The sequence below is a fragment of the Lynx canadensis genome, chromosome A1 (genome assembly GCF_007474595.2).
Source record: "Lynx canadensis isolate LIC74 chromosome A1, mLynCan4.pri.v2, whole genome shotgun sequence".
NCBI lineage: Eukaryota > Metazoa > Chordata > Mammalia > Carnivora > Felidae > Lynx > Lynx canadensis.
Genome location: NC_044303.2, coordinates 63,970,268 through 63,984,822, shown reverse-complemented (window position 1 = coordinate 63,984,822; position 14,555 = coordinate 63,970,268). Strand labels below are relative to the sequence as shown.

General features: G+C 36.2%; 1 protein-coding gene across 1 annotated transcript in view; it reads right to left on the bottom strand.

Annotated features, from left to right (window-relative positions):
• LOC116738136 (glypican-5-like) overlaps positions 1-14,555 on the bottom strand; it is a 174,283-nt gene that overhangs the window by 36,786 nt on the left and 122,942 nt on the right. Inside the window, exon 5 of the mRNA XM_032593620.1 lies at positions 10,539-10,664. Coding sequence (XP_032449511.1) covers positions 10,539-10,664 — 126 coding nt within the window. The remainder of the gene's footprint in view (positions 1-10,538; positions 10,665-14,555) is intronic.

Sequence of the window (14,555 nt, the reverse complement as noted above, 5' to 3'; positions counted from 1 at the left end):
GCCAAACAGATGGGGAAAGGTCCTTTAGGTTTCCACTTCAGTAAACTTTTATCTTGCTATCTTTTTTATTTTATTTTTTTAAATCTTCCTCTACACACAATCCCTGATGGAAACAAGTAGCAAGTTAAAAACAGTTTATGTGTACTGTGGAGGTCTGGCAAGAACCTGAGTAGTTAGAGACATGGCGATGGCTGATGTTCAATCTCATTTTGTTCGAGGGATTCTGTTCACAATATGTATTTCCTTTGGGAACTCAGTGGATGGAGAGTGATGACTGTAAGTGTAGCAGCCTTAAAATTGTCACGTCACCAAAACAATCTGGTGTGTGATGTACTGAAATTTAGTGTGGCTTCAGAGCTTTGTTTCCAGTCAACTGGTAGTTCGTTACGAGCAACCCTAAGATGCTACAGCCAGTGACTGAATATTCCCAAACTACAGATTAAGAGTAAAATATTTTTATTTTATCTTCATAGTGCTTTTTCTTTGTATCTTAACTTTTAGTGATCCCTTAAGAAAACTGAAACGTTGCATGGGTACAAGTCAGACAAAAATTCTCTACAGTTAGGGTAGTTGATAAACTGTCTATTAAGGTCTATTTTCCTTACAACCTTAATGAAATTATTATCTAAAATATCAAATAATATGATTAAAATATTAATAAGGGACTATCTCCTATTCCCAGACCAAAATCCCTAATATGAATTTTTATTGACTCATACACTAACCTCCACACATATCTTTATTTTCCAAATGAAAGCCTTCTGTTCCATTATAAAACTCATCCAAAGGAGAAGTTCGGTAGAATTTCATTAACAGTATACACTGTTTAATAATAAGAAGATTTAACAGTTGTGTGATGTTAATTATATGATTGCTACTACTCTAAATTATTTCTGTGAATAACATTTAATTATCAAATATGAGACAGATATTATTGGCAGCCATGTTTTAAAGATAACTGATACACTTAGTGGTTAATGAAGGTTCCTGAATTCACATTACTAATAAGTGCCTAATCTTTATTAGGAACCTTGGTAGCCTGGTTCTTGAGCCTAACATTTGTAACCTCTGGGCTTTAAGAACTTTCTGAATGAATGGCTGGTATAATGAACAAAGGAAGGGTTAATACTAAATAGGACACAGCCATGAAGTTCAAATGAAAGAGAATGTTGAGGAGGAGAAAAGATAATCTGAAAGGTTATACACAAACAGAAATAATGCAATTAGTAGGCCACCAAACTTGAAGCATTTCTTTCAAGACTACATTTGCTCCCAATCTTTCTTGCTTCCAAGTCTGCTGATTAAAATTCCATCCAACCTTAAAGATTTTGCAGACTCTTCGCACACATGTAATTATTTGCTCTGTGTTCATCTCCTCTATATCCTAATCTAATGAGAGATGGCTCATGTCTGTCTTGTCCGTCACTGTATCCCCAGTATCTAGAACAATGTGACAGAGTAGCTGCTTAAGTGTAATTTTTTATGCCTTATCATTTTTGTACTTCTATGTTTTATTATAGAACTTTTGAACATACACAAATACAGAGAATAAGCAGCCCTGTACCCAAAAAACAGCTTCAATGATTATCCACACACAGAAACACTTGTTTTACATACAGTATGACCCTCTTCCCTCTAGTCACTGAATTATTTTATAAGCAAATCCCAGACACCATCTAATCTCATCCATATATATTTTAGAGAAGTTATTTAAAAATTTTAATGTTTATTTATTTTTGAAAGAGAGAGACCTGGAGAGGGGCAAAGACAAGAGGGAGACACAGACTCTGAAGCAGGCTCCAGGCTCTGAGCTGTCAGCACAGTGGGAACACTGCCATGAACAGTGAGATCATGACCTAAGCCGAAGTCGGACACCCAACCAACTAAGCCACCCAAGTGCCCCAAGAGAAATTATTTTAAGTGAATGAACTGGGGAAAATGAATGAATGGAGACACATATCACATATTACCTCTTTTATTAAATACTTTTGAACCCCTTATTTGATATTCAACCATTTATTTGAAAGTCTGTGGGATTTTTTCGTCTCTCTTACTTCACAGCACCTGTTTTGGTTGGAAGTGGATAAGTGCCTGAAGTTAAAAGCCTGTGTACATATCATGAACATTTCTTTACTTGTTTTTATTTTTAATTTTTTTATTTTAATTTTTTTTGAGAGAGAAAGAGACAGAGTGTAAACAGAGAAGGGGCAGAAAGAGACAGAGAGAGAGAGACAGAATCCGCAGCAGGCCCCAGGCTCCGAACTGTCAGCACAGAGCTTGAACCCACAGATTGTGAGATCATGACCTGAGCTGAAGTCGGATGCCACCCAGGCATCCCTCTCTACTTGTTTTCAGTTTCTAAGTCCCTCAGAGGTGAGGACAATGCCTTACTTTTGCATATCACTCAAGGGCTATTGCAGTATCTTGAACATGGAATCTGGTTTTCTCTCTCCTACATACCACTTCCAAAAGCATGTAAAGGGATGCTAAAACAGCCCTCTTGATGTTTCCATTTCAGCTAAGAACAAACAATAGATGGGATTCGAAACTCAGGTGCCAGATACAAAAAGCACATGACTAAAAACCGTTTTCAGTTCTTCATGGTCATATTCACCTTAATTGCATAAAAAATGATGCTGAAGAGGCAGAAGGAGAGAATTTCTTTGAAGAAACTTGTGGGATGGCTGTGGCATTCCCCCATTCATTCACCCTAAGTGAGAAAGGCTTTAGAGACCCTTAAGTTTGCAAGATTGAAAGGACTGGTAGTAGATCCCTATGTCTATGAATGGCAGCCTGTGCTTGTGGAGGAAGTTCCTGGCATGGCAGCAGAGGAAACAGAGGCAGTTACACTGGGTATAGGCCGGAGAGAGAAGCAAAGTTTCTATGGTCTACAGCAGTCCATGTTGTAGAAAAAGACCCCAGTAGATCTCAACAGAAAGAAACCAGAGGTTTACCATCAGAGGGAGAAATGAGCCTTGAGCACACAAAGCCCTAGAATATCAATTCCTAATATCTGCTAAGCCAGAGTCGAAACAGTGGCTGGAGGATGAGAACACACGGTTGGCACATGGACCTGAGGTTGTTCACTCCTCGCTTGGGGCCCCCCTAGACTGATTTGGTATGCAACCGGGGAATGGGGAGAAATGACCACCTGAGTTTTGACTATGAAGTTGGACTAGACCTTTTCCTTGCAGAATTTAGACTTTTTATGGGACTGAATTTAATTACTAAATTTACACTAGTTATGGGACTAATGACAATATAACGTCCTTTACACACTGAGAGTGACCAAAGGGTTCTGACAATTGGCCAGGGTGTCATCCTATTGCTAAGATAGAAAGTAGCCTTGTGAGTAGGTTTAAAGAAGTAGTTCTCACTCTCACCTGAATCCAACTACCTGAATGTAATGATGACACACTTAACAGGAGACAACTGACTGCTAAGGTAGTAAGCCAGTGAAGAGGGATTCAGAAGAAACATCTCAGTTCAGAAGATGGGATAATGTGCAATTATTACCCAACTGTTGTAGCATTTTTAGAAAAGACCAAAATGTGTATATTGGCCTGCGACAAATGGGTATCTTCCTAGGTTTTAACACTAGTTAGGAATGTGAAGACTTGGAACAAAGTAGATAAAAAGTGTATCCCCTTGCCACTCTATGTCATTTTCCAAACTACTTCAGGCACCATTTACATACAATTTATTTGCCAAGCAGACAAACTAGAGTAAGGCAGAAAAAGACAGTACACCACCAAGTACTCTGCAAAGTCTAGGTTTATTCTGAACCCAACACATACTTATTTATTCTGAACCCAATACACACACCTGTATTCGTCCTCCTGGACATACACTATGCGATTGATTTGACAGTCCCTTAAAAGGTATCTACGACCATACTTTATTTTTATTTCTCTCACAAAAGAACAGAAGTGTTTCAGTTCATCCCTCACTGAGGATTGTAAACTCAGGCTTTTGACCTCAGGCACTTTTATCCACTTCATACCCAGATGTCTCATCTGTGATAAAGACAATCACATGTCTCTAACCCAGAACATTTGAGCTTCTTAGAGTTCTTTAGAGTCTGAGTTCCCAAAAATATCTATGGAAGTGCACACCATGAGACATGCATGATTTTAAGAGTAAGTCAGAAAACAAACCAGCATGCAGAGTCAGCCACAGGAAGAAATTCTTATGATTCATCTTTATTCTCATCTTTCAGCACTCAGTTTCATTTTCCACCCACGTATTACCCACCAAAGGGTTATCACCAAGCCACCTCCCAAATCTCCAAATTGCTTAGTTCTCGGTAACACTTACAAAACTTCTTATTCCTCAGAGTCCTCTTATCTTTAAAAATATTACTGATAGGTGTTCAATGATATTAAACATTCTTAACCTGTCAGGTAACACAGAGTTCTATAATAAAAGACACTGCAGTAGATAAGAAGAAAGAAGATATATGACATGTAAATGCAAAAAATATAGGTGTCATGGGGGAGTTAGAGGTTACAACAAAACATAAGTGAGGGGATTCATTCCATGAGGACTCAAGATAAAAGTGGGAGTTTGGCAAAGTTGTATGTACAGTTGCATGGAGAAAATGATTTAGTTGAAGATCATTCCATTAATAGTGGGAAATTCAGGGCCCACAGCAGATTGCCATGGTGGGGTAGGAGTGGGGACATCTTCTAATCACATCTCTTATGCCACTTCAAACTCTGAAGCAAATTAGATGGGCCATAGGTATGATAACAGTGATGATCATCATGAAGCTATACTTCAACAATACTAGAAACCTTACTGAATAGACAGAAATTGCAAGGGGAAAAAAAGAACTACTAAACAGATTGTTTAAGTCAGGAAGAACATACTGCCTTTGCATAAGCCACCCAGGAAAAGCAACTAGTTGTTACATTAATGAAAATCAGAACAATCCAGAGACCTGACTGCTTTGTTGTCCATAACATTTGGAAATTAGGCCAGGTGTTTAAATAAATAAATAGATAAATAAATAAGTAAACAAACAAATAAATAAATAAATAAAATATAGCTGAATGCAGCAAGGTCAGGAAGAAGAAGGAAGATCAAAGATAAAGTAGCTTTTCAGATAGATAATGTAAGGGAAAAAATTGAAGTTAAAAAATATTATATTCACATGCAATTAAAAAATTTTTTACTTTTTTAAAGAAATGTATGAATCAAAGAGGTGCATACAGGGATCAGCTAGCAGCTTTGTATCATAAAATAAACACACAGATACATTTAGATATATACATGTATATATATATGTGTATATATATACATAAATATAATAAATAAATATAAGGAAATATGTTATTGTCTAGGAATCTGATAATGGATAAGTATAAAGTCTCAGAGACTTCCAAGGTTTTATATTTTTATCTGATTTTTAAAAATTCAATTATATTATGTTCAGAAGGGCCACCTTATAATGAGAGTTTGAAAGGAAAACACTGAATTAGAAAAGAAGCATTAAGAAACAATAATTCAAGATGAAGTAGAAATCATGTGCATTATTCATTTTTCTAGGATACCTCACAGCTCCTGGCTAGTTTGAGAGTTGTTGTACAGGTCATAAATTCCTAGAGACTGAGGGAGAATAACTGAATTATCCATCTATTAATCAGAAGGGAAAAGGGAGCCCTGGTAATTAAGTAGCTGTCACATGCACTTCAATACCCCGAAAGAGTAGTGCAAACCATCAAACAATCAATTTGTAATCACACAGAACTGAGAACAGAGCTCTGAGAACAGAAGGACTGACGCGCCTTTCAGAGAACAATTTTGTTTCATGATAAAGAGACAGGAGGGGGAGATAAGAGGGACTTCAAGAGATACAGACTGAATGGAATTCAGCAACATATTTTCATCTTAAACCAGAAATTCTGCGAGCTGTTGACCTCACTATTGCAGTGTAGTGTATGGTGTCCATGCAGTCCTTAAAATCATTTGAATTAAAATAGATTTTGCTTCACAAATTAAACACTCCTCGTATCCTACAGATAGCTGAGATATTTCCATCTATAGTCACAAAGGATTCCACTTCTTTTGATGAGCGCAAACCTGATTTCGCTCCATTTTATGGGACTGTCATAATATTGAAACAATCAGTATGGCTCTCCTATTTTTTGAGACAGCACGTCTGTGCACATAAATAATCTTATCAATCATCTCCTAAAAAATGCCTTCAGGAGAAGAAGTCTTGCCAAAATAGTCACTTTGCTCTTATAATGAATGATAGACTCAGTCTTGGCCACCAATTTATCCTATTGATGTGTTTGGCATAATTTCTCTAGAATGAATCTGATGAATTTTATAATCCACCATAAAAAAGGAAAACCTGCTATCATCCCTAAATGCGGTATACATTTACTTGATAATTCATTTCTTCAAAATTCAATGGCATTATTTATCTCCATCAAGTGCACATCTCCAAAATGAGTATTTTATTTGAGAATCTTAGTGTTTTCACACGGTGATCACTATTATACTTCCTTTTGTCTTAAGGAGAAAGTACCTAATAATTCAAGATTGCAACATTCATCAGGATTTAACTTTATACTGAAGACTTTTTAGATAAATTCACTAGTTCAGTATTTAGCCATATCCATTAATGCTTTGACAAAACTGTATCACAAAATTACTACGAAAAGCCAAATTAGTTAGAAATTGAATGTAAAAATAGCACTTTCACTTTAAAAAATAATTATAAAAAGAGAAAACAATAACAGCCTATAATTCTAACATCACTATAACATCTTTTCTCATTAAACATAAATAAATACAAGGCAAATAAAAAATAAAATCTCCCGAGTACTTTTTAAGTATATTTCATGTAACTGTCCAGAAATATTCAATGCAGAACCAATATTGCTATTTTTTATTCAGATCTTCTGCTAAAATATGTAATATCCTAGTTTTAACTACCTTAATTTAATAATTTTTTGAAATCGTTCCACATTAGCAGATATAAATATGCATAAATCTTGACTAACACGTAGTATTCCATGGTGAAGATATCATAATTAGTCAACTAGATACGAAGATACTAGATTTTAGCATTGACTTTCTATTGAAGACAAAATAATCCTGTTGAATATTTATATCAAGAATTGGCTGAGCCACAAATAAAAATACAATTTAAATGATATATTTTTTTAAAAAAAATTCAAATACGCATGAGAGTTTTCTCAAAATCAAAAGAAAAGAGATGCCACCCAGTCAGCTTATTTTGGAGCACTAAGGAGTAAAGTTTTAGGAGAATTAAATGAGATAATGCTTATAAAACCTTGTCTGCTAGAAAATAATCAGGGCTTAAGAATATTTGGAAGCAGCCTGGAGATGGTGGTAGAGAGCCACTGTGGGAGGCTTGCCTGATGCCAGGGGAGCCAAGAGGAGTGGAAGTGGATTGGGGACCTATGAGATTGGGATGGACCAGAGGAAATATTCTCAAGGAGAGGAAAATGGCAGTTATGGTCATGAGGTAGAAGGGGTGTTTGAGAAAAGATTAAAGCAAAGTACAAGCTGTTCTCAGGAGAGTGAAGTGGAACAGTGCACTTGGAAGTAGCTGACAGACAAGAGGCTGGGTGATGCAGGGAAGGGGAGAATGAGCTGGAAACAAATGAGAGTAATGAGAATCACTTCCTTTATCAGAAAGGTAGACACTTTCTATAGAGAATTCTCGCTAAATATGAGCTTTTTTTAAAATTCTTAAGCCATGAATGAAGTCTTAAGAAATATACAATATAGAAGAAAATACATTCTTTGAGTTGAAAATACTATCCCTCTAAAAAGTTTTTCCAAATCACTGATTTCCCCAACAGTATTTCTTATTATACAAACCCCAGCCCAAATAGTGGAGAAGAGTGGAACAAACTGAAACTAAGGTTCTTGTGGCTCTAGAATGACATGATATAATGTAATGTAATATATTATATATACTTATATAATATACTAAAGCTTTCATTAATCCCCATGGGATTCTTATTACTCTTTGTAGAAAAATTGTTAATACACACAAAAAAACCTCCCTTCCAGTTTGCACAAGGTAAAAAGAGATAGCACAAATCAAAGTATAATTTAATTACTAGACCTAAGTGATAGAACTTTCACTGGCATGAAGACTGTAAGAACTCAAAGTTCTACATACTGTAAGTGCTCTCAGTAAAGGCAAGAAATACAAATTTTAAAAAATACATTCTCAAGAAAAAATGTTCCACATCACTCATCATCAGGGAAATACAAATCAAAACCACACTGAGATACCACCTTACACCTGTCAGAATGGCTAACATTTACAACTCAGGCAAAAACAGATGTTGGCGAGAATGCAGAGAAAGAGGAGCTCTTTTGCATTGTTGGTGGGAATGCAACCTGGAGCAGCCACTCTGGAAAACAGTACGGAGATTCCTCAAAAAACTAAAAATAGAACTACCCTATGACCCAGCAATTGCACTACTAGGCATTTATCCAAGGGATACAGGTGTGCTGTTTCAAAGGGACACATGCACCCCCATGTTTATAGCAGCACTATCAACAATAGCCAAAGTATGGAAAGAGCCCAAATGTCCATCGATGGATGAATGAATAAAGAGGATGTGGTGTGTGTATGTATATATATATATATATATATATATATATACACACACACACACATATATATATACACATATATATACACAATGGAGTATTACTCGGCAATCAAAAAGAATGAAATCTTGCCATATGCAACTACGTGGATGGAACTGGAGGGTATTGTGCTAAGTGAAATTAGTCAGAGAAATACAAAAATCATATGACTTCCTCATATGAGGACTTTAAGAGACAAAACAGATGAACATAAGGGAAGGGAAATAAAAATAATACAAAAACAGGGAGGGAGACAAAACAGAAGAGACTCATAAACATGGAGAACAAACTGAGGGTTGCTAGAGGGGTTGTGGGAGGGGGGATGGGCTAAATGGGTAAGGGGAATTAAGGCATCTACTCCTGAAATCATTGTTTCACTATATGCTAACTAATTTGGATGTGAATTTTAAAAAATAAAATTTAAAATTTAAAAAAATACATTCTAACGTCCAAAGAACATAACTATCCATGTCAAATACTTTATTCAAATTTAATTATACCCCCAAAAACAATTGGCTAAATTACATTCCTCCCTTCAATAATTTTTTTTCTGTGCAATCTAAGAATCTCTATGAGATATTCAGATATAAACTACAAAATAATCATTTAATGTATAAGGAATACAAGCGTTATAATAAATATGATCACACAGAAATATGTAAACAGTTTCCATTATTTAAATTTATTTAATTACAGTATGTACGCGTTATGGTTAAGCTTAATTTGCTAATAATATTTTAAATTAAAAAAATTTTTAAGGTTATTTATTTATTTTGAGAGGGAAAAACAGTGCAAGTTGGGGAGGGGCAGAGAAAGAGGGAGAGAGACAGAATCCCAAGCAGTCTCCGCAGGGTCAGCACAGAGACCGACAGGGCTCAAACTCACAAATCGTGAGATCATGACCTGAGCCAAAGTCAGACACTTAACTGGCTGAGCCACCCAGGTGCTCCGCTAATAATATTTTAAATGAACTTACCACTCTTGTGGTAACTAAACCACCTATTTTCATGTGGAGTAGGCATGTTTGTAAATCACAAAGCGTAACACCCTATCTTTCTTTTTGCAGATTGTTGAAAATAAAATACACTAAAACATTCAATTCCAAATGCAACCCAAGCCTAGTTTCTAAAACAATCACCAGTGCTGGAAAATCAAAGGACCAATTCCCAGCCAGTTATACTGACTACTGTTATATACTACGAAGGGAGATTTTTCTTTTTCTTTTTTAAGCCCGGGAGATTACTTCAGAGTACAGTCATTTATAGGAAGCAAAGGAAAAGAAAATGTCAAAGAAATTCTAGACAATGTGAAAAAAAAGGCAAAAAAAATTTCCCCCCTGAGTGTCCCCCACCCTGACAACACACAAATAAACAGTGCCTCCAACAGACACATATGGAAGTACCCCATTCTTACACACACACACACACACACACACACACACACACACGAGACACTTGTAGGATGGACATATGAATGTTGCTGAGGTATAGTATTTAATACATTAAATTCATGTTTCAATGAATCTTTGTGTAGGCATTCACATTTTACTGAATTTCTTCACTTTGTAAAACTAATAAAATTAAATGAAAAAAAAATAGGATACTTGACAAACAAGACATATTGGATAGAAGGTAAATAATACTTAATTGTTGGTAAGCCCAAGTAAAGCAGAAAGGAAGAAAGAATGGTCAAACACCAGAGAATGCTATCACATTTCTAAAACATCAAAAAGGATCAAATTTATTTCTAACAAACTAAAGAGATGAAACTGTCGTATACTCTAACCTCTGTGGCAACGTTAAAACTGAAGTAGTCCATTCAAGACCTGGGAAAAGAAAGCAAGGATGAAAGAGGCCATTATGCTTTCACAACCATTGAGTATCAAATACCTTTTTACTATATGCTCCCCGTCCCAGCATGGTAGTCCATCGGCAGCAGCTAATTCATTAACGCAGAGCTCATCAGCCAGGCCTCCATAGAACGTCCTGTACAGTCTAAGGCTGTTGATAAATTCCCTGAATGGGAAAATAACAAAAACAATCAAAACCAAAAACCCATAACAAATGCCAGTATAAATGGCATAATTTGTTGTGTGTGAAATTTAGAATGTAACTTTTTTTAAATGTTCACCGCTTATTTGTTATATATTCGCAATACTTTTCTAACAATCAAGATAAATACTATACTTTTTTTTAAAAAAGGATGTATTAGGGGCGCCTGGGTGGCGCAGTCGGTTAAGCATCCGACTTCAGCCAGGTCACGATCTCGCGGTCCGGGAGTTCGAGCCCCTCAGAGCCTGGAGCCTGTTTCCGATTCTGTGTCTCCCTCTCTCTCTGCCCCTCGCCCGTTCATGCTCTGTCTCTCTCTGTCCCAAAAATAAATAAACGTTGAAAAAAAAATTTTTTTAATTTAAAAAGGATGTATTAAAATTTCCTCTTTTGAATCAAAGTTTTCACAGGGGATGAGTGTTATATAACTCTAGTCCAAGAGTTGTGAGGAGTACACACACACACACACACACACACACACACACACACCCCACTTTATACAGTATCCCTAAAAGCTCTTACTCGCTGTGGCATCTGAACCACAGTGACACTAACTACTTTCTTACCCATACAGAAATGTCAGAGGCTCTTAACAAGTTAATTGATTGCTTATTAATTAAAAGTTTATTAAACTTGGGTGGTTTTCCTATCTGGGTCTTCTCTTTGGTGTATAAAAACATAAAATAATATATCTTTACTAAGATGAAAAAACAGATATTTAATATATTGCAAAAGCATGAAAATAAAAGTTGTTGGAAGATATAGTATTTAATACATTAAGTTTTTTTCCTCTCACAGGAAGTACATCTCTTTCCCCCATCAATTATGGGAAGGGAAAATTCAACAAAAAAGTAGCTTGCTTTTTAACTTAAAAATTTCCAACTTTTAAAATCAAAGCTTTGATGTCCCAGGAACCTGAGTTTTAGCATTTCAAAAAACTAAGTCCTAAAAACTACCTTTTTGAACTTTTTTACATAAACCATTGCTTTGGTGACAACGAAATGAAAAGCCACTAGCTTAATAAAGAGGAGATGTCTCCTGGGCTAGAAGACAGGGACAGAAGAAAAGCAAACAGAAATCTATAGGTTGAATAATTAAAACGTAGTGATTATGAAATTGCACCCCCCACTGATATTTTTAAAATAATTTCTTTAAAAATGTGATCAAAGAGGAGGGGTTGCTCTAAATTACAGCTGAAATGACCAAATTTTTAAAAATCAAATCTGATTTTGACAGCACTGATGCTCAGCTATATTTCTTTAATGCTTATGTATTTATTTTGAGAGAGAGCATGTGCATGAGAGAGTGAATGTGTGAGCTGGGGAGGGGCAAAGAGAGAAGTAGAGAAAGAATCCCAAACAGGCTCTGCACAACACAGGGCTAGAGAACTCAGGAACTGTGAGATCATAACCTGAGGCAAAATCAAGAGTTGGATGGTTAACTGACTGAGCCACCCAAGTGCCCTCGATGCTCAACTGTATTAATTTTATAATTCTCTTTCTTACTTGTTTTCAAAGAACTATTTGTGGAAGTGGCTGGAGTTTTAAGTAACTACTCATCCATAGGTAGGATAAATGTCATTTTCAAATATGTAACATTCTGATTATCACAGAGATCAGAAGTTTCCACAGCAAGTGTTTGGTGAGTATTTAACCAAATTTTTAGCAAAGCTTCATCAGGAAAATGATAACAAAATGACTGTAGGATGCATAAATCTGACTCACTTCCAATTTATGCTTAATCCAAAGGAAAAAAAAAAGTATGCTGTATTTTCAAACTAGCACAGTAACCACTTATTTATACTTATTGATGCTTTAAGTTGGTTTCCTCTCCTAGAAAATAAGTTCCCCCATGAGGGCCATATTCCTACTAACTGGAATGCATGAACAAATACCAAGTCTCATGTTGCTACTAAAACATAATTGATGAAGCCAACTGATTCTTTCCTAGAGTGATGGGGTTTAATAAATAGAAAGGTGTGTGACTCCTGTCCTGAATTCTGTTCACTATAAATAAGCACCTGTTTGGAATCAAAGAGTCTTCTAGAAATGAAGAGGCCTGTCAAAACAGCTAGAATGTTGAGATCTTCAAAGTGACGGTATAAAACTGAATAGATATTTCTTATCAGCCCCAAACCTAGTCCTAATCTCAGTGAATGGTGCCTTCACAACCAATAGATCATCCTGGGAAAAGCTTTCATCTTTCTTTTCTAGTCCCCTTTCCCAATGCTACTCTCACAGCCTTAGCTGAAGCCCCTATCATCTCTCTGGAATGACTGCACTAGAATGGCATACCTCTAATCTCCTCAACAATCACGTCTCATCCTCTAAGAGCTACCTCTTCAAATTCAAATCTGATAACCCCCAGACTATGTCACTCACTTGCTTAAAGCCATCAATGGTTCTCCATTCTCTATAGCATCTTGGAAAGGCACATAAGGCACTCTCTCACTTCTATTTCGGCAGCAGGTCAAACCATACTTTAGGATTCCACAAAAGTGAGACACCTGCTGTTCCCCAAACACACCTTCATGCCTTTGCATGTGTTCCCTCTGAAAGCAACGTATCATAGATTTCCACTCATTCTATAAACCAGCAGCTATCAGTTATTTGTCACAAACTACTGAACACTATTGAGTACCAAGCTCTGTGTTGGCACCATAGCTAAACAAGACAGTCCCTACCTGCTAAGAATGCACTTTCTGGTGAAAATGCACAATAATAACACAGTGTTTATAGTGCACATGTGAAGACAGAGAAGGAATCAGGAAAAATGTACAAATAAGATAATACTTTCATCTCAGTGTTTCATGCAAAAAAAAAAAAAAAGGAAGCAAACAACAACAACAACAACAATAAGAAAGGTAAAGAGGAAAGAGAATACTGACACTCATATGCAGTTTAGCTCGTGGGAAACGGGCTTATGGGAATTATGTAAAAAGGTAGGAAGAGGCCAGTTTGTAATCAGCCTTATTGATCATCAAAAAGTGTTTCCATTTTGTTCAGAAGGCAGAGGGAGCCATTAAAAGTTTTCCAGCAAGCAAGTGATGGCATCATGACAGGATCATGGAAATAGGTAGAAAGTCAGTGAGGTCACTCAGGGGGCTATAACCAAGACTCAGGGGGAGAAAATATGAGGATGTGGAAAAAACATCTGTCAGTGAGCATCATGGCAAGTGATAGAGTTGAAAGACATTAGGAATCTAGAATTGACAGTTAATGTAAAAGTTATTATTCCTAATTGTCTTTTTCAACACCTCCCCCCAACTGACTGAGGGGATGATTATTATCTCAGTGTTATTCACTGCAATAAGAAGTAAAGGAAGGGTGATACAACTCTTTTCAATGTCCCACACTATACTTAGGATTGCTATTCTTCTGCTCAATATTTTTATCTCTCTATGGTGCATATCACTTTCTATTCTAGCACGTCATGTACTTATTTACTATGCTTTATTGTTTCTCATCTGTCTCCCACTCCAGAATAAAAGATTCAGGCAGGCAAGGATTTTTTTTGGTTTGTTTTGTTTACCAGTATAGATCTTAAAACAATTGTGAAGGCATATAGTAATGTCAACAATGAGTAATTAAATTAATGAACAGGTTAAAACTAATTAATTAATAATTAATTCTATTCCCAACATGTTCGGTTTGCAATTTCTTTGGAACATATGGAAAGAGAAATCAAGTAGAATGCTACTTTCAGACTTACTATGTGTAACATCATCTGGGGATCTTGCCAAAATGCAGGTTCAGTTAAGTAGTTCTGAGGTGCAGCCCAAGATTCTACATTTCAAAGAAGCACTCAGATGATGCTAAGGCTACTGGTACAAGAACCATGAATACCATGGATGTTTGC